At 47.1% G+C, this 23,647-nt stretch overlaps 1 protein-coding gene across 5 annotated transcripts; it reads left to right on the top strand.

Moving 5' to 3' along the window:
* The first annotated feature begins 615 nt into the window (after positions 1-615).
* On the top strand, positions 616-22,737 carry srebf1 (sterol regulatory element binding transcription factor 1). 5 transcript variants are annotated; one of them, XM_066690395.1, is made up of 19 exons: positions 616-970; positions 4,058-4,750; positions 7,024-7,196; positions 7,535-7,618; positions 8,276-8,494; positions 9,268-9,382; positions 9,726-9,904; positions 10,243-10,447; positions 10,721-10,905; positions 12,800-13,061; positions 13,449-13,615; positions 13,969-14,137; positions 14,435-14,543; positions 15,119-15,228; positions 16,050-16,182; positions 16,912-17,077; positions 18,108-18,287; positions 18,760-18,871; positions 19,454-22,737. In XM_066690395.1, the coding sequence occupies exons 1-19, from the start codon at positions 865-867 to the stop codon at positions 19,672-19,674; spliced, it is 3,588 nt and encodes a 1,195-aa protein (XP_066546492.1). In that variant the 5' UTR covers positions 616-864; the 3' UTR covers positions 19,675-22,737. The 5 variants fall into 5 exon arrangements, with proteins under 5 accessions (XP_066546492.1, XP_066546491.1, XP_066546490.1 ...); XM_066690394.1 differs by having other exon boundaries at positions 7,535-7,684; positions 10,258-10,447; XM_066690393.1 differs by having other exon boundaries at positions 7,535-7,684; positions 10,255-10,447.
* The last annotated feature ends 910 nt before the right edge of the window (positions 22,738-23,647 follow it).

Here is a 23,647-nt window from a genome sequence, read left to right as displayed (position 1 = left end):
AAGTGGTACTGGACATTTACAGTCTGAAAGGAGGAAGGAATGGACACTGACACTAATCAAGTAGGAAAACTATAAACTGAAAGGCAGAGCCGTCAAAGCAAAAATGTTGGCTGTGTTCATCATATTAAATTACTAGTAACAGCAGCCTACTCATGTTAAAGAGGATTGTCCCAACATTTTTAGAAAAGGCCAGTGCGCTCACTGTCACACCAACATTGAGAGAAATAAACAAAAACAAGTGCAAGAACTTGAATCTGCGGAGCATGGCAATGTGTGTGCTATGCTGAGTGACAATAGAATAACAGTAGAATTACAATTGTTATTACCATAATGATATATTTAGATTGCAGATCTGCAAAAGCTTGGACTAGTTATTGGAGATATGTGTTTTGCTTTTGTGCAGTTTGTGAACATGCCCCTCTCCCTTGCCAAGCAGCACATGGCTTTATCACTACACTATCACAGCGCCGGTTTCTGCAGGGGTTGGCTTTGCACGGCAGCATGAAGAAAACGAGGAAGCTGGTTGGTCTGGGTCGGCTGTCAGTCATCCTCATCAGAAGCTGCGGGGCTCAGCCAAGTGGCTTCCTAGTAAGCAAGTTAGTGCGCGCACACACACACACCTCCAGTGTTTGGACAAGTTTGCAGTGAGGACCACTATGGAGGCGGAGGAGTTCAGCGAGTAGACAGGGATATCCATCACAAAGTTTGAACTGCACTTTGCCTTCTAAATCCGAACTGAGACTTTTGTCGTTTTGTTTTCGTTCACTTGTATTTATTTTTGTAGAATATATGCTTTAATGGTAGTGCGATCTGCTAACGTTATTCATATTATATGTATAGATCTGTATAAATACAAATAGCACAATGAATAACCTGTCCTTTGACGATACGTCGCTGGACAATCTGGATCCCAGTCTGACTCTAAACGAGCCCAATGACATCGACACGGCGCTGCTCAGCGATATTGACGGTAAGTATCGCGAATCGCTGTGCGAATATAACACGTGTAATAATACCGCGCTGCGCAGTGACGTCAACAAACTCACCCCGTCGTCTGTGGCGGTGTACAGAGGGATGTATGTGTGTTTGTATGTGAAGCTTAAAAAGCTGAAGAATATATTCAAGGTTTTTGGAGATGGGTAACTGAGCATCTCCATCCGTGCAGAAGTTTTGTCCCTCTCTTGTGCTGTGTTATAGAGTGGCATATTATTTCGGATGATAAATAAGCGCATATGAGGAAGTACGTGACACTTCAATCGGCCTTTTTAAAGAATGACAGTGGCTGAGCATCCCTACAGTCCAAGTAGCCTAGTAACCTATATTTGCTTTAATGTGTCACAGTGCGTACCTAATGCAGGCATGTTTGCCTGCGAAATAAAACGGTCTTTTTTGTATACTGTATATGATGCATAGTGTCAGTAAAGATTCGTCTGCATTTATGTAAATATCCGGATATTTGAGTGTTGTTTTGCTAATTGTATAGGTTGATATGAATTGTGTTTTGAGCGCTCCGCCCCTACCAAACTTGTGAGTGACGTCACCCCCCGAGGTTACTATCGAGCATTCGCTTCTCAGAGTTCACTGCTCGCGTCCGTGTGCGCAGATGTCCGCAGTTCTGCGCGGGTCTGCGCGGCTGCACCAATGGGATCAGAGGGATTCTGCAGATCGGCGCAGAACTGCGGAAATCTGCGCTACTGGAACCAGACCACTGATAACGACATAGACATGCTGTTGTCCTATTTAAAAAAATATATGCATTATTAATATTAAACCAGTTTTTGAAACCGCACTAAATATATATTAAACATCCATTAAAACTCGATAGTTCTAATGAATGTATTTACCATGCGCCATTAACGAAGCATATTTTATTAACAATCATTCACGTACAACGTCAGACATACTAGTTCTAGCCAAATATCTAACACAAGACAGATCTACACATCATAGTACATAACTTTCAGATTGAACAGGACTGAAATGGACTGCAGCTCACTCCACCACTAGGGGGCAAGACAGTCTTTGCCAGAAGTGAAGGCAAATGAATATCCACAACTTGATTTATTTATTAATGTATTTATTAGCTGGCGCCCTTAATTGTATTACACTCCGGGTAGCGAACTACACATAAAAGCCCACATGTCTGTCCTTAATAATGTCAGAAACTGAGCGCACCCTTTCATTATTCAGAGCCATCAGTTTCTGAAAACTATATCGCTCTAATGATTGACAAACAATCACACGAATACAGCTCGATATGAGATGAATAATATGCGTGAATATTGTTAAGGATTCATTCAAACATTGCCACTTTTCTTTTTTGGCGCTCGCAACTTCTCGCGTTATCACCACGACGGGGTTAAGCAGAGTGTGTGAATGACCGAAAGTAACCCCGCCGCCGAAGGGGTTAAAGACTCAGTGGCCGATAGTAACCCCGGTCGTTCACCCCGTCGTGCTCGAAGCGCTCGCCCCAGACACGCTGGCTGTCGTGCAGGGGGGGGGCAGGCACACATAGCAAGGCGCCCAGGACGCTTCCCATTGGCTGGGAAAGATCACCTCATACAAAAACATTGCTTTACACATCCAGCCTGTCTCTTGACTGCTGCCATGCTTGCTGTGGTTAAGTAGGAGGCGTGTTCACAGATCAACGTACCTTCAATTTACTTTCTGAGGCTGATGCAAGGGCGAGGGGTGGGGGGTGAATCACTGACCCTTAGGCTGATGCTGAGGCATGCCTTTCCTGATAAGCTGCCAGTTTGATATGAATTGATTGCGGTTGTAGTGGCAGTGATAGTGCTAGCCTCACACAGTACAGTATACTCTCAGTATGGACTGCACTTTGGAAGGTAAACGATTCATTCTTCTTCTGATTCTTAGTGAAATGTAAAGAGTTATGAGGCATCGCTCACAGTTGCTGATGCTGAGCATCTTGTATACTTCTAGAGTTTTTTATGTTGTTATTTTTTCTCATTTGTTTTTGTTTTTTCTCTCTTTGGGAAAGTTCCCTTATTGTTTGAAACTTTGTCAAGACTTGATTTGTAATAGCTGACTATCGTTGAAGGCAAACCTAAGAATGACAGTGATAAACTGCAACTGTCTTTTAATGTTGCGAATAACTTTTTTTATGTATGCTACCATCTGAAAGATAGCTTTACAATGCACTTTTTTTATAAAGAAGTCACGACAACAGCACCCTGAAGGAGATCACTGAGTCTTCCACCGGAGAAACGCTGCCTCTTGTGCCATCACCCAAACCTTGAAAAGAATGCTTCAGGAAATGACTTTGGGGAACTCAGCTGCTTCGCTGGGGACGATGCCTCCCTGGACCCCTGCTGTGTGAGCCAGCTATAAACCCATTACAGGGGCTTTATTAACTAAAGCTGTTCGAAACCAACCTGCTAATGGGATTACTAATTGCCACAGTGACCTGATTCAAAGTGGCGCCACCGTGCACATCCAAGCGACAAGTGTGACCAGACTGGCAGTGCCTCTATGAGTTCGGTGCTTGCGTTATCGAGATTGCGGAGTTCTTGAAAAACAAATAAATAAATAGATGACATTATAATCATTAAGTGCAGTTTTTTTGCTTTGGTTTAATTCGTTTTTCATTCTTATTTCTTTGCATGTGTTGAATTCCCAGGTTTTAGTTTCCTCCTGTTTTTCTACTGTTTTTAACAAATTCTGCATTGATTGGAAAATAATGCAGAGGGTTTATCATTACTGCATGTCATGATGAGGTTGAGTATCTGTGAGCAGGGCTGGAATGAAAACCAGATAAAACCATATTGTTTTTCAGATGTATTTATTTTGTCCTGTTTTTAGGAACCTCTGTTTGAAAATTACGTTACCGTTTATCTCTGTTCCTCTTCTCCAGAGCTATTGGACATGTACCAGTTATCTATGCTGCACTTTAAAGACATTAGTTGATAAGAAACTAAACGTAGCATTCCTCCTGTTTGCTATAGATTTTGCCCAACATGGAGCAGCTCTCCAGAAAGCAAAGCTTGGCTCATTATTTATTCAGCAGTCTTTAACCTTCCCTTCTCTGTTCCCCCAGACATGCTCCAGCTCATTGGCAACCAAGACATGGAGTTCACTGGGCTGTTCGACCATAACCCTTTTGGCGGAGGCTTGCCCGCTCAGGACCCCCTCCACCTCCCCCACTCCACCTCTCCTCCTGGCCCCCCATCCCCCACCCTCTCCTCCTCTTCATCGTCTTCCTCGTCCTCTTCCTCGTCCTCTCTGCGGCCCTGCAGCACCCCCCACTTAGATGCCCTGCTGGGGCCGCCCACTACTCCATCCTCTGCCCAAGCCTCCAAGCTGTACCAGCTCCCCACTCAGCAGCCTTCACCCCAGCATCAGCTAACCCCCACCTTCCAGCATAGCCTAGCCCCACAGATGCCCCCCACCCCCCATCAGGCCTCCCCCCAGCCAACCCATGTCCAGCAGGAAACCAAAAATTCTAAACCTCAACCCTCACCAACACCACCACCACCACCACAACCCCAGCGCCTGGCCCCTGTCCAGAAGCCCCAGCCTTCCCCGCAACCCCTTCTCCCCCACACTGCAGCGGTGGCACCCCCTCCTCCACTGGTGATGACCCAGAGTTTCAGCCCGGGACCCCAGATGCACTTCAGCAGCATACCACCTCCACTGCAGCAGCAGCAGCAGCAGCAGCCACCCCTGCCAGTACAACAGTCACCACCACAGCAGACCCTAATCAGCTACCAGAGCCAGCCTGGATACACCGGTATGGACTCTTTTGAAGCCGTCAGTTGGATGTGTTCTGTGAAGGTTAAGTGTATTAGCGAGCAAGCGAGGGAGGGTAGGAGGAGTGTGTGGGCCAGCAACAACAGGAGGGAGCTAGTCTCTAGTAATCCTGCACTATCACAGAGTTACAGCTGTTACCATACATGCCCTGAGCTGCCAAATATTACATTGCACTTCACGATGAGCCAAGTCTTAATCAACTCTTCTATTAGGAATTGCAGGATAATCCTTAAAGCTAGACTGAATGCATCTGTAAAAACCCCTTTTGTTGTTGCTTTCATGTTGTTGGGGGGCGATGGAGACACAGATGTGTCTGGAGAAAGTTCCTAGTTGCATCGAGTTTGCAGTGCGTATTACCCAGTTTACCAGCAGGCTGTTTCTGAGGTCTGTTGTTGTGTTGCAGGCAGCTTTCCAATTAACTTGCACAAGAATCCCAGAATGCACTGCCAGGGTGTGTTCCAGATGCCAAGGTGAAATGTTTACGTCCTTTCCATCTCTGGGCAGGCGTCACAGGTAGCGGTTTGAGAGTTACCTGCTGCTGGTAGGGCACACTTCATATCCCTTTTATTGGGATCACTCTACAGTAAATGCTTAATAAAGGCTACACTCACTAAATAGTGAATTGGAAAACAGGAACTCATGAATCACACCTTGTGGACTCCAGTTTCTCAGGGTTTTCATCTCTGTTGGCATTCATATTGTACCAATAATGGGTTATTGAGAACCTATTCCATGTTTGTGCCTTCTGAAAAGATGGCAATTTCTGTTTAACTATAAAATGACCATGTTCTGACTGTTTTAGAGCAAACGGTTAAACGGTCTCTTTAAGGTTAAATTTGATGAAAAGATTGTGATCAAATAAAAGTACAAAATATACCAAGACTCTGAGGAGTGGGTGCTAACAAAATCAAATTGAATTCATATTATACAGTTTTAAAATCTTATTGTGATAAATATGCTGTACTTGTGGTCTGGTCATGTGGATGGTAAACCAAGATGTCAATCCCTTGGGCTGACCTTTCACCTTTTGATGGCTACTAATGCAATACAAATAAAAAAGGAATACTGGTAATGGGGGGGTTGCAGTAAATGTGGTGAAAGATAGATACTGAGCTGTCTAGACAGTGTGCGTTTGCGTAACCCTCTGTTGCCTCCACCTGATTTTGTAATGTCTTGGCAATACAAGAGGCAGAGCAGGGCAGGAGAGGAGCAGTGCAGTTCATAGCCCTGAATGTGAACCCTTGTCAAGGCACAAGGCACACAAGTTTTTTTCTCTTTGTTTTCCTGCCTGCTTTTCACAAATGAATTAACATTGGCATCAGAGTTGGCCTTAGCTGTTGGCCAGATTAAATTAATAAGCTGTTCCCTACCTATCCAGTCCGCACTTTGCTACATTGTGTGTTTTCCCAGCAAAGTGTGGGGTCCAGTCAGAAGTAGTAACCAAAAAACAATGGTTGTTGTGCTAGAACCCTCATGAATTTTGTCCACATCACATCTGTCCTATAATTTGGTCAGTTTTATCAGTTTTTTTTTTTTTGTAAGCATGCACTCTGCTTTGCCATGGTTTATATCAAGATTTGCTTTAATTCGCTTTCTCTTTGTTGCCCTACATTTTACTGCTGTTTTACCATGGTATACTGCAGTACGTTTGGCAAGGTTTAGTGTCTGTCTTGTAGAACTGGTTAGCAGCTGTTATATGAGTAACTATGCACTCTGTGTGAGCTGTTTTATGATCATTTTCCCAATAGTTTTGGTGATGTATGCACTGTGTAGAGGTGCCAGTATTTTATATATTTATTATGCTGCATTTGTGCAAACTCTAAACATGTTCTGTATCTGCCCAGTGTATTTCAGTGCTTTTATGTCCTTTAAAATGCTTTTATTGTATAGGGTGTTTGTTGTACCATAGACTAGAAATGCATTCAATTATAGCTGACCAATATTAGACCATGACCTTAGAGATGCAGAAAAAGCAATTACAGTTTAAGAAAGGGACTGAGTAAAATCACACCACTGCTATTCTGGACAAATCTATACCAGTTTTAAGTAGCCTTACAGCCACCTGATACCAGAAGATCACTCCTTATAACTGAGTTTCCTAATTGGTTTTCATACCCTGTGTCGCTGGTCTAGATTTGTAATCTCGCAACCAAATCTGGGTAGTAATGCCATAGATCTGTGTTGTGTTGTGACCCGTGTGAGTCAGCATGGTTCTCTTCATTCCTCTCACTGTCGCTCACTCTCCCCGTACAGCCGTGCAGCAAGGAGGTTCCCCCCGGCCCCTGTCCAGCGTCTCCACCTCCCCTCAGTCCATCCAGCCAATGGCCATCCAGACTCGGGTCCAAAGCCTGCCCACTCAGCACATATTGACCACCACCTCCAGCCCGACCACCCACACCATCTCCCATCAGGTGCAGCAGGTCCCGGTGAGTGATTGTGAGAGTGAGAGTGCAATCTGGGGACCTGGTCATTTCCAGGACGTTTCTAAGTGAACGTGGACAATTTCTCTCTCTCTCTCCTCCTCTGATCTCTTTCATAATCTCTCCCTCTATTCTTTCTCTGCCTCTGCCATTCATTTCTCTGTCCTTCTTGCTCGGATCTCTCTGTCTCTCTCTCTTTGTGATTCTCTTTTCTCACCCACACGTCATCTAATCTCTCACTTCCTGGGGTAATTGCTGTCATTCTTGTTCTGTGATCTCGCTCCCTCTCTTTCTCATGACAACCCCCCCCCCCCCCGATCTCACTAATATGTTTTACTTTGCAGGTGTTGCTGCAGCCCCAGTTCATCAAGGCGGACTCTCTGCTGCTCACGGCGCTGAAGCCAGAGGGCTGTTCCGTGGTGACCACGGTAAAGTCCCCTTCCATGACCACGCTGGCCAGCTCCACCGCCTCGGTGCAGACCACCTCCATCCAGGTATCCCCCTCCCCAGCAGCCCCCCAACTGCTACCACCCACCTCCTAGCCCTGCCCTTGACTGACTACCTTCATACCAGGATTTGTAAGATTAGTGTTGCTTTTAATCTGTTTCCACCTACCAAGATGGGTTGCACCCTCTGTGTAGAAAAACATAAAATGCAATATTTTGTACATCTGTGCATTGGGTTTGCATTGGATTTTTCAATCTCAAAAGCTTTTTCCTGTTTTTGTATAATTTATATAATTCCTCTCTGTCCGTATGTCTGTCTGTGGCAGTGTCTCTGTCTGGTTGTGTCAGTTGTCCTATCAGTTAGTCTGCCATGGAAGTGTTTCAGTCAATCAGTCTGGAAGTGTCTGTCCGTCCATCAACCAGTCTGTTAGAGTCAGTGCATCTGACAACCAGGGCAGTGAATCAGTTTGTGTCGCTCAGTCTGACACGGCACTGTCTGCTTTGGTCAGTCTGTGTATCAGCCATGGCGGGGTATCAGTCTGTTTCTTGAGTAGGCTGTTTATTGATGGTGACAGTGTTCCAGTCTATCAGCCTACCGTGGCCCCTGTCTCACCCCCTCTCCCTCTCTCTCTCTCCCAGGCTCTAGTGAGCGGAGGCACCATCCTCACCACCATGCCGGTGATGGTGGATGCCGACAAGCTGCCCATCAACCGCATAGTGGCCAACGGCAAGCCCTTGGGCCTGCCTAACAAGGGCGAGAAACGCACAGCCCACAATGCCATCGAGAAGAGGTATCGCTCCTCCATCAATGACAAGATCATCGAGCTCAAGAACCTAGTGTCTGGTGCCGAAGCCAAGGTACGCTAACTTCACATGTAAGACAGCCTAGGGATAAATGGGAAGCCTGCCTGAGACTTGGGCCAAGGTCAAAGCCAAATGTTGACCTTACCCGTGAATTGTAAATGTTCTAATTTATACCCAGTCACATGTTTTTATTGAAAGATGGTACAAAAGTGACAATAACTTAAATATAACGCACAGGTTTTGGACTTTGCGTTTCATGGCTCAGTCTTAGTTTTGGTGCGGCTCAGCCCTTGAAAAAAGAAGTCAAGACACTCATGTCATCTGTTTCCCTGGGTGTCTAGATCTGGTATTCTGGCATTTGAAATCCAGAAGATTTTATTATAAATAAACAAGATATACAGTTGTAATGGTTCTAGATGTACCTTTCCATTAGCATCATGAACTTCTGGACATACCATGGGGATATGACTTCTGTTCCAAATGATTAGTTAAATCAAGGAATTAAAATCTGAGGTACTAGATGTCCATGCAGAACCTTGAAAACTTCTTGAAATATTTCCAGCTGCTTTAGACTGGGGAAAGGTATACCAATATTTGGTGGCTTGCTTTAATTATTTGTTTGTCTTGTGTGTCAAATTTACCAGTGGCAAACAAATGTACAATGTGGTTATTCCTTCAAATTCAGATTGGTTGTGGACACCTGTAGACGCATGTATATACCTACAGTCATTTGAAATGAGTGTAATGCTATGTAACTCAAAGCTGCTGTTAAATTATTATATTTGATATTTTATTATTTTCTTTTTGTATGTTCGTGTCCACTGCAGCTCAACAAATCGGCCGTGTTGAGAAAAGCCATTGATTACATCCGCTTCCTACAGCAGTCCAATCAGAAGTTGAAGCAGGAGAACATGGCTTTGAAGATGGCAGCCCAGAAAAACAGTGAGTGAGCCTGGAGGTGGCACGCCAGGGCTGCTGGGAAACCTCAGGGACAGGGCTCATATCGGTTGACCCCGTGGTTCATCCGCCAAGTATTTAGCAGGGGGCAACTATTGAGTACAATCTGAGTAGTAGAGTGCAGAATAGTACAGTACAGGACACACTTGTGAAATATACACTATATTTGGTTAGGTCACTCCTAGAAGGGAGGTGTCTGATTATGCTTCGTGAGTTTTTGAATATCTTGAACTTGAACTTGGTGGACTCAACAGGAGCCAGTGGTGCAATGTGTTGAATGTGTCACTGATCCCAGTGTGACAACGCCACTTGTCTCTCTTCCTCTCAGAGTCTTTGAAGCAGCTGGTTGCCGGGGAGACGATGGACGTGGAGGCGGTGAAGGTGGAGGACATGGAGCTGCCCACCCCCCCACCTTCCGATGCCGGTTCCCCCTCCCACAGCAGCAGCCCCTTCTCCCACTGCGCCAGTGACTCGGAGCCTGAGAGCCCCATGTACGAAGAGACCAAGGTACCTCCTCCCGGCTCCACATTCAACAAGCCCTGCGTTGGCGGAGCAAAGCGCGCCAAAAATGAAAACATTAAATGATAGATAAAAACACATGACGCCTGCACACCTGCTAGACACTCACCCTCTGATCACCTCGGGGTCATAAGAACACCGTCAGAAAACGGGTTACGCCATCAGAGTTTATGTAGCAGAAGTGAAAAAAATATCAAGGATAACAAAGGTTTATTCACTCAGGAACTAAATTTGCCTTTTCTCTTTCGATTTCTCTGTCCCCCTCTATCCCTTTTCACCGCCCTCCTCTCTCTTCCTCTATTCCTCTGCCCGTGTCTCTGTGTCAGGCTGGTGTTAAGCAGGAATTGACATCCCCTGGCAGTGTGGGCATGCTGGACCGCTCTCGCATGGCGCTGTGTGCTTTCACTTTCCTCTTCCTGTCCCTCAACCCCCTGGCATCTCTGTTGGGCGGTGGGAGGGGTGGCTCGACGCCTCCCCTTAACATGGAGCACTATGGAGGAGAGCGTACCATGCTGGCTGTGGATAATACAGGTATGTGGATCACCGCTTTCGCATCCTTCATTTGAAACCATGCTATTCTGGGATTTCTTTCTCAGTGTTCACTGCACACTGATACCGCCTAGGGATAGACAGTCCAGTTGACTGAACTGAGGTTATATAGGGTGTGTTAACTTTGACAGTACAATATAATACAAATGTCTGCAGTCCAATGTAGGTGACAGTCTTCATTTGTTTTATTCCTGTGTTTGTTATTTATTCCTCTGGTCCCTCCTCTTTCCCTCTCTCTCTCCACCTCTCCCCAAGTGGACTCCCCTGGCTGGTTGGACTGGATGCTGCCCACCATGTTTCTGTGGTTGATGAACGGTGTTCTGGTGGCGGGGGTGCTGATCCGGCTGCTCGTGTACGGGGAGCCCGTGACCCGCCTGCACTCCGGCTCCTCGGTGCTGTTCTGGAGACACCGCAAGCAGGCTGACCTGGATCTGGCTCGGGTGAGACAGAGAGACGGCACACTGCAGTGCTTTTAACACTTTGGAGAGGGAGAGGGAGAGAGAGAGAGATAAAGATAAACAGATTGATGTTGACTAATACTGTTGAAAGCACCACAAAATATTGAGAGAGAGAAACAGACAGAAAGGAAAAAAGAGAGAAACAGAATGGGGAAATAAAGAGAGACCGAAAGAGAGTTGAAGACTAATTTGTGATGTAGCAGAGTGTTACAGCCAATTGTAACAAGAACCTAAAGAAACAGACCTTCCCACCCTCCAAGTGAGAGACGGACAGAGTGAAAGAGAGTAGGACATATCAAATCTTCACCTTACAGAAAAAGAAAGAACGTATTTTGAATGTGAGAATCTTAAGTGGACGTTTCTCTTGCAGGCTCATCAGTGTGCACAGACACATCTTCCCGAAATGTGCTAGCAGTTTTCAAATCCCCAGGCTTGTGAAAACTAACTTATTAGCCTTGAAAGCGCAGTGTGATCATAAACCCGGCGTTTTAGCCTGTCATCTCTCACTGAGTTATTTATTTCCTCGATTTTCTGGGCAGATTAGGGAGATCAGCGAGATCAATACTGTCTGGAGAGCTTGGTGTGAGTGTGTGCGTGTGCACACCAGTCTGTGTCTTTGCTTGTGTTTGTGTGTGTGCGCTTGTATTTGTACGTTTGTGTGTGTGTGAGCTTTATTGGCATGTCAAGCGTTCTCTGGTGTCTCCAAAGCTTTGAAAACATGACAAAGTAGAAGGGATAAGCTCTATAATAGTACAATAAAAAATAATGGCTTAAGCAATACAGCAGACATAAAATTTACATCCCCCTTTCCTCAGGTCCCAGTATAGCCCAGAGTTACCATTTATACCCGATCGAAATGGCATATGCTATTGTGCACACACTAACCAAAGGGGATAGCCATTGAAAATCCCCCTTCCTCATTTCAGTGTGTCTGTCTTCCAGTCTTGGCTGCGTTTGTAATGCTGATCACAATTTATTGTGTGTGTGTTTGTGTACACAAAGGGGGGATCAGTACATGCAGCAAGACTGCCAGCCAATATTCCCTTCCAGAATGGATTTCTTCTGTCAGTAAATTGCTAGCAGACGCCCACCCCCCCCGCTTCCTCTTCGCCCCCTCACCGAACACTATCCATGCCTCCTCTGGGAGCTTCCCTCTCAGATTACAGCAATCTCTGTCTGATTAGGGCTGCCACTGAGGGTGAGGAGGTGTGTGCCACAGAGCTGCATAGATTAATTTACCCGGGGCAGATGGGCACCCAGCTTCCAGTGCGTCTGTGTCACAGGGCCCCAGAGAATCGCTCCCCCACTCTGCTGCTGTCGGCGCCGATTACTGTCAGGGCCACTAATGCCGCGGACGCTCTCTGTAGGTGTTCTCCCCAGCAGTAGGGCTCTATCCCCCCCTCGGGCTGCTCGTCAAAATGCCTCGGACTGAGGAGGGTAGTCAGTCACGGCTGGGGCAGGTGTCCTCTGGAGGGGCGGAGGCGGACAGGGGTGGGTGAGTGTGTCTGAGGGAGCGGAGGGCTTTGTTGGATACAGTATAGGGGATTTTTTGCATTGATTTTGTTTTTGTTTGTAGTGAATTAAATCTGTCTCTCTCTTCCTTTTTCTCTTCTCTCACTCTGCTCTCTAAACCCCCCATGTCCACCACCCCTCCCCTTTCTCTCTCCTAAACCTCAACCTCTTTTTTTCCCTCTCTCCCTCCCTCTACCCACCTCTCTTTTTCCTTTTCCTCATCTCTCTCCTCTCTTCTTCTTCTTCCTCCCTCTACCACACTCTCCCCCTCCTTTGCTTCCTTATATCCTCTTCCTACACTCTCCGGTCTCCTATCCCTGACCTTTCACCCCTGTACCCCACCCTTCGCTTTCTGGTTGTGCAGGGGGACTTTGCCCAGGCTGCCCAGAACCTGTGGACAAGCCTACAGGCCCTGGGCCGGCCCCTTCCCACCTCCCAGCTGGACCTGGCGTGCGGGGCTGTGTGGGCTGTGCTGCGGCTGTGCCTGCAAAGGCTGTGGGTCGGCCGCTGGCTGGCAGGGCGTGCAGGGGGCCTGCGCAGAGATCGCCCTCTTCAGGACGACGCCCGCAAGAGCAGTCGTGACGCCGCCCTGGTCTACCACCGCCTGCACCAGCTCCACATGACAGGTGGGTCCCTACTTCCACGGATCTGGACTGATTCAGCATGAACTGAGTGCTGCAGTGAGCTGGAAAGCGGTCCGCCCACTGCCCTGCTGTTATGGCCATTTGTGTTGGGTTAGATTGAGTGCATTAATACAAAGGAAAGTATTGCAGAAAATGATATTCAACTATTCAGGGTGGTATAGGAGTGGTATTCACACTTTGCATTGGAGGACAGTCAGTGTGGTCTATGTCGGCAGAAATTAGGAGAAACTGGACAAACGTGGCCAAAAAAAGAGGAGAATAATTAAATCCTTTCACCCAAAGCTTGAAGAAAGTGTGTGTGTGTGTAGGGTATTAACTAGGCTGGTATTCTCTTCCTCCCTCTCTCTCTCTCTCCCCCTCCCTATGCAGGCAAGCTGGGGGGCAGCCACCTGTCTGCCTTCCACATGGCGCTGAGTGCCGTTAACCTGGCGGAGTGCGCGGGCGAGTGCCTCTCCGTCGCCATGCTGTCCGAGATCTACGTGTCTGCTGCCTTGCGGGTCAAAACCAGCCTTCCCCGGGCGCTGCACTTCACTGCAGTGAGTACTGAAGCCAGCACAGCTCGGCCTCAGTGGTCTGTGCCAGTCTGTGTGACTCTCTCTGGGTGCCTCCATCTTGTTCTGTTCCGTTCCCGCCTGCGCTGTATTGCCAACCGTAACGGGAAAGTCATGTGCTTTTTCTCTATCTATCAAAATGATTGCAGCAGTCCTTCAGGCCAAGATGGGCCTACACTACACCCTATAAAACACAAACAAATGCCTTTCAGTGTCTTGTCTGATATCACAATATTTTCGCTATCCCCAGCTGTCACCTCTTCAAAGTGCTTCTAAATGTGGGTAGGCTGTTGTCTGTGCTCCCTATGAACCCCACGCCTGTCCGTGTCCCCCTCCAGAGGCTGTTTCTGAGCAGTGCACGGCAGGTGTGTCTGTCACCCAGCGGCACGGTGCCCCCCGCCATGCAGTGGCTGTGTCACCCGTTGGGCCATCGCTTCTTCGTGGATGGGGACTGGTCTGTGCGCAGCTCGCCCAGAGAGAGCATCTATAGCCAGGCTGGCAACACAGGTCAGTGGGGGAGGTGGTAGAGATGGGCATCGGGAGTGGCACTGTGGGCAGGAACCAAACTGGGTTGTAGCACAGTGCAAGGACAGAGCAGCCATAGTCAAAGTGTGTGTGTGTGTGTGTGGATTGCATTACCTGGAAAAAGTGTGTGTTCTGTACTGAGAGTGTGTTGCACTGTTTATGTGTGTACAGTGTTATGATTGTTACACTTTGTCAGAGAGTGGGTGCTGTACTGAGATTGTGTTGCTGTGTCAGTATGAGTGTGCTGTACATTGTGATTGAGCTGTCCTTGTCTTGCAGTGGACCCCCTGGCCCAGGTGACTCAGGCTTTCCGGGAGCACCTTCTGGAGAAGGCGCTGTACTGCGTGGCACAGCCCCAGGGGGAGAGAGTCCTGGCCGAGGGAGAAGGGTGAGTGCACTCTCCGCCTCCTGCTTACCTCTTAGTCACAGAGGCCATGCTTTGAACTGTTCTGTCTAGCCGTTGTCAAAACCAGCATTGTCTTGAAGACCTGACCGTGTTCAGGTGCCCTTAAGTGCCTCAACTTTCTAAAACCTTTGCCAAGTGCACTTTCAATCGGGGGCCATGTCATTGCCGATCGTGGCCCACATTCTTCGGGGGTTGGCTATGTAATTGGTTAGCTGCTGCCGGGGTGAGGTAGATTTCCAACCTTGACCTTATCTTGGCTTGTGCAACCGCAGCTCCAGCTCTGCTGAACAGAAGGGATTGGTCTGCCAGAGCAGGTTGCGCAGGACCTATTAAGCTGTCTACATCTCTCCCATGTCTGTATGAGGAATATAGTGGTGAGCAGATTGACCGTTTGCCAATTCCAAATTTGGAGACGAGGAAAGCAAAGCTAATGGGTGGCGGCATGGTCAGAACTAAATTGATAGATACGTCATTGTGCTTGTGACACTTTTTGGAGGGGGTGGCACAGTTGCTGCAGTATTGTGTGTGAATGTGTGTGTGTGTCTGCTCTCTGGCAGGGAGTATTCAGACGCCCTGGAGTATTTGCAGCTGTTGAGCAGCTGTTCGGACGCGGCCGGAGCAACAACGCAGTCCTTCGCCATCAGCTCAAACACTGCCACCCTGACAGGTGAGGGAGATGCACTGCACTGCTCTGCAGAGGACATCACTGCAAAAGTTCAGAATTATCTTTTGTAAATTGAAGGTTTAGTACAAATCCATAAAATAAGAGCTTCTTGCAGGTTAAATTATTCTTGAAAGTCTGCTGAACAGGCTTAAAGACTTCCCTAAATTTACTTTAAATAACTAAATCAATGTGCTGTGGAAGAGTCTTTGAAGATGCAGTCCATATTACATTCCATTTTTATGCAGGGAAACCTGGGGAAAAAAAACAAGTTTTTCTGCAGCTTTTTCTAGTTCTGTGAAAGTTGACATTACATTCTTGTATTTATACTGTTTGGTTATTCTTACATCGAAAACGAATCTTCTGTTTCATCTGTCAGAGACCAGTAGAATACGGCATCAGTGTTTTAAGACAAAGATCAGTATTAGGTGGAGTATTTACCAAAAATAATGCCAAAAATAAAGATCCCACTTACATCTTACAAGCTTGACTGAAATGCAGAAGACACTTGGATTTTATTAGCTCAATAGTAATTAGTTCAACAAGCAAGGCAAAACAAAATGCATTTCTGATTAACAGGATGACTCTCAGACCTATATGTTCACCCTTGACATTTTTACAATACAGACAATAACATGAAAAGTTTGTTGTGTACCCAAAGGATTTGAAAATCAACCTATCACATTTTTTTGAATAAATGTTTATTTGTTTGCTTATGCAATTTTCTGAGAATAATTAAAGGCAAAACCAAAACAAAATAAAACCTTTTTAAGCCATCGTGGGTGTTATGAATGGCGAGTGATGTGGTGTGTGTGCTCTTTCCCCAGGCTGTGATCCCCAGTCACGGTGGTGGTCCGCTGTGGTGGTGGTAGTGGTCAACTGGCTGCAGGGTGAGGATTCTGCTGCTGAGAGACTGTACCCCGCTGTGGAGCACCTGCCCCGCAGCCTGAACACGGCTGAGTGAGTACAGCACTGAAACACACACACACACACACACACACACACATTTAGTTTTGCAATATTTTGTGGGGACTTCCCACTTCGTTTTTGCAGATGTATTTGTTAAAGAAGGCACAGTCGCACCTATCCTGGAGTCTGAATACTAAGAACCAGGCACTAATGCACGCGCGTGCACCTGCTAAGTGAGAACTGCAGGCTAATAGTGTACTGCCACAGACACACAGACACAGACAGACACGCACACACACGCAGCTGCTATAAGGCAGCCTGCCGCTACTACTATAATGCCACACAGACTCACCTGCTGAGAGAGAGACTGGCACTAGCTCTGTCCTACCACACAAACACACACACACAAAGCCCCGACTGACACAGTACAGCCCCACACACACACTCAGTTGCCAGAGTGCGAGCCCAGAACCAGCAGTACAGCCACACACACACAGACATGCCTGGCCTGCGCCACAGACACCTGCCGAGTGAGAGACGCACACGCTGTGCCACACACATCCCCTCAACAACCTCCAGAGCACAGAGAACCAGACCTCCGCTCTTACTTTGTCATTATAATGTGTCTTTGTTTTTATTATCAAAATGCAAAACCTGGTTATATTCAATAGATTCAATACAGAGGTCTAGATGTTGTATTTTATGGGGTATCACAGATTGTCCAATGTAAGAATCTGTCAGTCTAATCTAACCACACGGTCTTTTGTGTCTTTGTCACAGGAGCCCCCTGCCCCGGGCGGCCTTGTGTGCGTTCAGAGCGGTGCGCACCCTGCTGGCCAAGCCTGAGAACTGGCAGCTGAGCCTGAGTCACTGTGAGCGAGCCAGTGGGCTCCTGAGGGACGGCTTGCACCTGGGCCCACACTGCCATAGCAGCAACATTGACAAGGTACGGCCCCACAGCTGCCCACTGCCCCCTGGCACTCCCTCACGGACTGTCCCCCTGCGACGCTCTCAGCAATCAGTTGGCAGAACAGCCATAGGGCACAGCAGTGTAGGATGTGAGAAGACTAGACTCATTTCCATGTTCGAACATTTCACAAGGGCCCTAATGCACTGACACAGTGCTGAATCATTCCGTCTGTCACTTTGGCGAGAGAAGGTCTGGTTTTGAAGCCCGCCTCTCTGTCTCTCTGTCTGTCGGTCTCTGGGAACCAAAATTATCTATGGCAGAAGACCTGTTTCCTTGTGTTGCGCCATGTGTGAGTGGCCTGCTGTCTGAGCTCGGGCCCAGGGGGGCAGAGTTTGAGCCGGCCATCACTGTGGTGCATTGTAGTTGCATTGCATGTGTCTGTGGTTCTGTGCAATGTACCTGCAGTGCAATACAGCGTTGGGCCGCACGCGTCACAAGCCCAGCAGAACACCAGGCCCCGCCCCCTACACTGATCATCAACCAGGGCACAGAAGGTCCTGAAAGACCCTTGGAGTATCTGTGCATCTCTGTCTGTCTCTCTAGAAATAATTTGACAGCCCAGTCTAAAGATTAGATTGAGGGGAAAGCCCCTGTAGATCGTGATATTTACTGATTTTACGGCTGTCCCTCTATAACGCCACCCTTGCGTAACCGTCTCTCTCCGTCCTCCAAGTCTGCACCCTCTCCTTGTGAGAGGAGACGTTGTCACTGTGTCGGGGGATTCCTGGTGTCTTCCAAGCTGTCCAGATGTCCTGTTGCCCCTTTCTCTCCCCGATCCATATGTGCTCTAACACCCCTCTCCCCTCGCTGCTGCTGCCATTCCAGATGTTCTCTGACTCCCCCTGCCCCCTCTCTAGATCCCAGCCTGTTTGTATATGTCCTCTAAGCCCCCCCCGTCTAGATCCGCTGTAACCTGCTCTCTTGCTTGCTCTCTCCCAATTCAATTCCAAAAAGCTTTTTTGGCGTGACTAATGACCTGAGTCCTCTTCTCTCCTGGTTGTCTCAGGCAGTGCAGCTGTTACTGTGCGACCTGCTCCTGGTGACACGGACCCAGATATGGCAGCAGCAAAGTGCGGTGGCCAATGGGGGGGTCCTTCAGGCCTCTGCCCCCGAGCTGCACGGCTTTCAGCAGGACCTGAGCAGCCTGCGGAGACTGGCACAGAGCTTCAGACCAGCCATGCGCAGGGTGAGAGTTGAAGGGGAGAGGGACGGGAAAGAATGGAAGGGAGCAATGGGGGTGGTAAGGAGAGAAGGATAGGAAGGAGGAGAGAGGGGTGGAGGGGGACACATGAAAGGGGAAGGAGGGAGGGAGGGAGGGGAAGTGGAAGAATGGGATGGGATAGGCAGTGGAGGGCAGGGTGAGGGAAGGGGAGAAGGGATAGGGGGAGGAGAGGCAGAAAGAGGGGTTCATTTGGGGCTGGTCGTAAGAGGGATGGCTACAGGGCGGAAAGTGTATAGGTGGGAGATAGAAAAGAGGGAGGCCCAGGATTTCATCAAAAATGCCTACTGTTGACTATAACCATTAAAAAAGCCAGTATTGTGCATCCCAATTGAGTTGCATTGTGTTGGGCAAAGTAAGTGAATGACAAATCCCCTGGAGGGTATTGGTGAGTGCCTGGCTGTGCCGTTCTGACTTCCCCCCCTCTCTCCTGGCACAGCTTTTTCTGCATGAGGCTACAGCCCGCCTGATGGCTGGTGCCAGTCCGACCCGCACACACCAGCTCCTGGACCGCAGCCTTCGCCGCAGAGCTACCCCGGGCACCAAGACTGGTGAGTGAGGGGCAAAACAAGGGAATATACCCCCCATCATAAACGCACACACGTACCCCACTTCCACCACTCTTTGGCATGCACTTGATGTGATCCTGTCACATTTGAATCAGTTCTCATTTTTTACTCCAAAAGATCCTTTATTAATGCCTGATTAAAATTAACACCCCACTGAAGTATATTATCGCATTTTATCCATGCTCTGGTCCTGCCTATTCTTGTGTGTCTGTGTGTGTTTGTCTGCAGTTCAGTAGCAGTTATCCAGTGTGTGCGTGGGTGTGTTTTTGTCTCTGGTGATCTGTGTGCAAAATCTCAAACGTCTGTGCGCTTCCTCAGTCAGCAGTGTGTCTCTCTGAGTGCTCTGTCAGTAATGTGATGGTAATGACTGTTTTTTATTTTTTTCTCCGTCAGTAATCTCTGTGTGTGTGTGTGTGTGTGTGTTTTCTTTCCACGAACCTGTGTGTGTGTTTGCATGTGTGCCTCTGGTAATATGTGTTAATTAATAAGTGTGTTTTACTAGTGTGTACAGTCCCTCATGGATGCTTATGAGTGTGTAATGTGTGTCTCTCTTTCTCTGTTCAGAGGAGAGTGAGACGCGGCCAGGGCGGCGGGAGCAGGTGGAGGCGGTGATGCTGGCATGCCGATACCTGCCTCCCTCCTTCCTGTCGGCCCCAGGGCAGCGGGTGGGTATGCTGGCAGATGCGGCGCGAACCCTGGAGAAACTGGGCGACAAGCGCACCCTGCACGACTGCCAGCAAATGATCATCCGACTGGGCAGCGGCACCACCGTCACCTCCACCTAGGACATGGGTGCGCACACACACACACACACACACACACTGACGGGCACCTTTCCCCAACCCACTGTCTTGCCAAAACCCTTTCTGTCGATTCTAGCCAGCAAGACAGGCTAATGGAATCACACACATGTACACAGACACACTGTTACTCAGCATCCCGGCAAAATCAGATACTTTGTTTTCCCACAAACAAACAAACAAAAACACCTGTCCTTTAAGGAGACTGCTTACCTTCACTCATTCAGACAGTGACTGCTTTCTGGCTTCAAGTTTAATTGTTATTATTATAACGATTTCATTTTATTCCAGGCCCGAGCCGATTTTTCTTTCCCTTTTGTCAGATATCCGCTGCAGTGACAGTGTCTGGCCACCGTGTGGCACATGAATGCCCCCCCACCACACCTCTCCCCTTTTAAAAGGAGGACGAGGAGGAGGTCAGGAATGTAATGCTTACAAAGGTACAGGGATGTATTCCTGTCAAGTCTGTTTTCACTCCCCTTCATATTCACCAAAACAACAAGCCTCTATTGAACGACTTCAGGTCTGTAGTTCAGCCAATGTTCTCCTAATCCACTGCTCAGGGACCGTGATCTGGCGGCTTTTAGAGGTTTAAATCATTCCTAGATCTAAGAAAGGGCTTCGATTTGTTCAGTTAAGTGAATGATTAATTTAATGAATTAATTAAGATCTCAGGTGGAATGAAAACCAGACGCGCTTTGGCCGCTGAGGAGTGGATTTGAAGATCACTGAGGTTTGTGATCTAGAGAGTGGCTTCGTGTGCATTTGTAATAACAGTTTTTTGATTCCCACAACCCATTGTTTGTCCATCCAGTGTTCTGCAAGGATGAGTTTTATTGTACCTCTCCTGGCCAGTTTGAAAGCAGGGCAGCCCCCTTCTGAGTTTTGAGGTTTGAGTTGGCTTGATGCAGGGGGATGGACAGAATTAGAATACAATATCAGATTTCTGTCCCGTTTTAATTCAGACGGACGCCATTGTCAATGTAGATGGGTCCTGAGACTGTTAATCAGCCTGTCGCAAGGTCAGTGTTCAATTGGATTTGAAGATAAACTAAAAAGCACATTTGAGCCCCTTGTCACTACTGAGCAATGCCGAGCTGCCCCCCCTAGGCGGCTGTGGCTCTGGCAGTACAGGTGCCTGCGAGGGACATACTGCTCAGGAGAAAAATGGCTGGCACTTTTCCTTTTATACACACACTGTACAGATATCGCCTCCATCTGCACTACCCACTCTGGGCTCTTTAAATTTAACAAAAAAAAAAAAAGATAAAAAAATAAATAGAAGGATTTTGTAATAGATAAGTAATCCTTTATGATGTTATTTTCATATAGTTTGATACGTTTTCTTTGTGTATATATATATATGAAAGCAAAACGAAAGAAATATTTATAATTTTCTAAGAATGTTTGGATGTGGCAGTCTTTTTTTTTTTTTTTTTTCTTTATTTAGACTCATCCTTTTTTCTCCTGCGCTATTTAAACCCAATGTTCTTCTAATACATAGAGCGGTTTTGTGCTTTATTGGCGCTGAGCAAGTCTAGTGGTTTCTGAGCAGGCCTGGGAATGTGAGAGGGACACCCTGTCACCATGCAGTATTTCAGTGAATGCCACAGATCCTGGCTGGCTACCTGGAGGTCTCTTTCAAAGCAAGAGCTTTACTAGAGGTGTATCATAGTAGAAAGCACAGTGCAATCCTGGTGAAGCACAGAGTTTGAATATAACAAGAAATTAATCTGAAAATATATATATATATAAATCTAATATGTGGCTGTTTGTGTGTCCTGTGTTTCTTAAGGGGTTTCTGCATGCTCAATTATTATTTTTTAAAGACTATAAACACAGAGATGATGTGAAAATTAGCTGAAACACCCTGAGTAAATTGATTCATCCTTTTGTTATAAAGAAAAGACTTGGAAACTGGCAACAACCAGGGCTGCCACGTTAGTCTCCCATTTCCCTGAAGAAATGTTCCAGATCTTTTGCAGAGACCAGCTGTAGATCTTACTGTAATCTGTACTAGAGGAGAGGGGTGGGGGCGGGGGGGGCAGTGCGGTGACAGGACAAGGGCATGGAGCGGGGTGTGTCAGGCTGTTCCTCCCCAGCCCGCTGCCTGCCCCTGGGCGGTGACTGTGGCCTGAGCACGATGCTGTCTGACAGCTCAGTGTCCAGTCAGGGGAAACTCAAAGCAGCCCCCTCCCTCCCCTCGCCTCTTCCCTTCACAACAGAATCTGCTGTAGCATGCAGGGATCCGCAGACGTGTCTGTTATTCGTCACTTGCTACTGCAAGGCTGATGCTCCGTATTCAAATCAACACTTGGCCGGTTATTCAATGCCAGCAGGTGATCCACAAAGAAAGTAATCGTTTAGGTGCGTTATGTGATGGGCATTGGCGAGGCTGACAGATTTTGAGATCTTTATACAATATATAATTTAAAAAACAATCAATACAGTTCATTTTGTATTTATCTATTTATTTATTTATTTATATTTGCTTTTCTGGCCTTTCAAAACCTTAAATGATGAACACCTTTGCAGTCTCTTAGAAGCAATATTTCCAATAACTGGTTCATCAATAATGTCTCCTCTTGTAAAGATCGCTTTGCTGAAAGACCCTCCAGGTTTCAGCCCATGGAAAACAGATCCAGGTAATTCACTGTAAGTGTTAGTCTTCATATTTCGGATCTCTAATGCTTGCATTTTGTACCTGTATTAATCAAATAAAGTGGCTAGAAAATGCATTGGGTGACCTATTCCTCATTCTTGGGTGTCTTTTGCTGTGGGGGGGAGTATTTCAGCACCAGGTTTTTAAGACCACGACGGAGTAACAAAAGCACTTTACCTCTGAAAGGTTTAATAATAAATCTGTAGTGGAGACGTATATTTTCTGTTTGAAAATCTTTTGTAATTTTATTTTTCATTGTTTTGGATCGCTCTTGAACTGACCCCTTCTTCTTCCTTCTTCTGACTCGCTTGTTGATGTATCTGGAGATTGTAAATAAAACCAAATTTTATAACAAGCCGATAGTATTAAAAGGTGTTTATTAAAGAGACTGCCTCCTTGCCCTTTTTCTTCAGAGAATGCAGCCATGCCCTGGACCTGAACAGAATGCATTTGTTTTTGAAATGGAAAGGAAATAAATCACGCTAGGACACGGTCTGTGACGTAGGCCAAACAACGATATTATTTGCTTGCCTCAAATGCATATACATTTATGCATTCTTGTGTTCACCTCATGTTCAGTATACCAGTTACATGTCTGTGCGTGTGTGTGTGTATGTACCCTGTGACATCATGCTACAGCAGATCATCTTGAAACGAGAGGTAACTGTTTGAGATGCGAGCTGTTATTATGCAACACACAGATGTGAACCCGAAGTGTGCTTTCTGTCTTATAGCACTGTCTTTTTTTATTTTATTATTTCTTGTGTTTTTTTTTTTTTTCTTTTTGGCTAGTGGCGTATGGATAAAAATAACAGCCAAGTGTCTAAGCACGTCATCAGTGAAGCAGCTGATCTGAGGTGAATACAAGAATAACAGCCCTGCTCTCCCCAGCCAGCCATCTCCCCTACCGCCCTCCCCTCCTCCCTCCCCCCTCCCTCCCTCTCTCCCATTTCTATCTTGCAGGCACCATTTCTGGGTCACAGAGCTCCAAGGCACTCAGGCTGTCACTGCAGCTTTAGAGACCTGTGTCTCTGAACCTCTTGACAGACATATACAGTTCAGCCGTTATGTTGAGAGTGAGAGAGTGCGTGTGCGAGCAAGTGGTGGAGTTCCCACTCGCTTCCATCCTGTCCTGTGTTCCCCCCTGATGTGTTGAAGGCTGTGTTTTTCAAGGCGTCTTTGAACTGGAATGCTTAGATCTCCTTTTCCTCGTGTCTGTGTCTCCTAGTGCCTATTGATTCATGTATCTGTTCTATTGATTCTGCTGTAGCACGATTAGTTCGGTGCCCCCCCATC

This window comes from Amia ocellicauda, chromosome 17, assembly GCF_036373705.1.
Source record: "Amia ocellicauda isolate fAmiCal2 chromosome 17, fAmiCal2.hap1, whole genome shotgun sequence".
Classification (NCBI taxonomy): Eukaryota; Metazoa; Chordata; class Actinopteri; order Amiiformes; family Amiidae; genus Amia; species Amia ocellicauda.
Note: the sequence above shows the minus strand (reverse complement) of the source record. Positions and strands in the feature narration are given on the sequence as shown.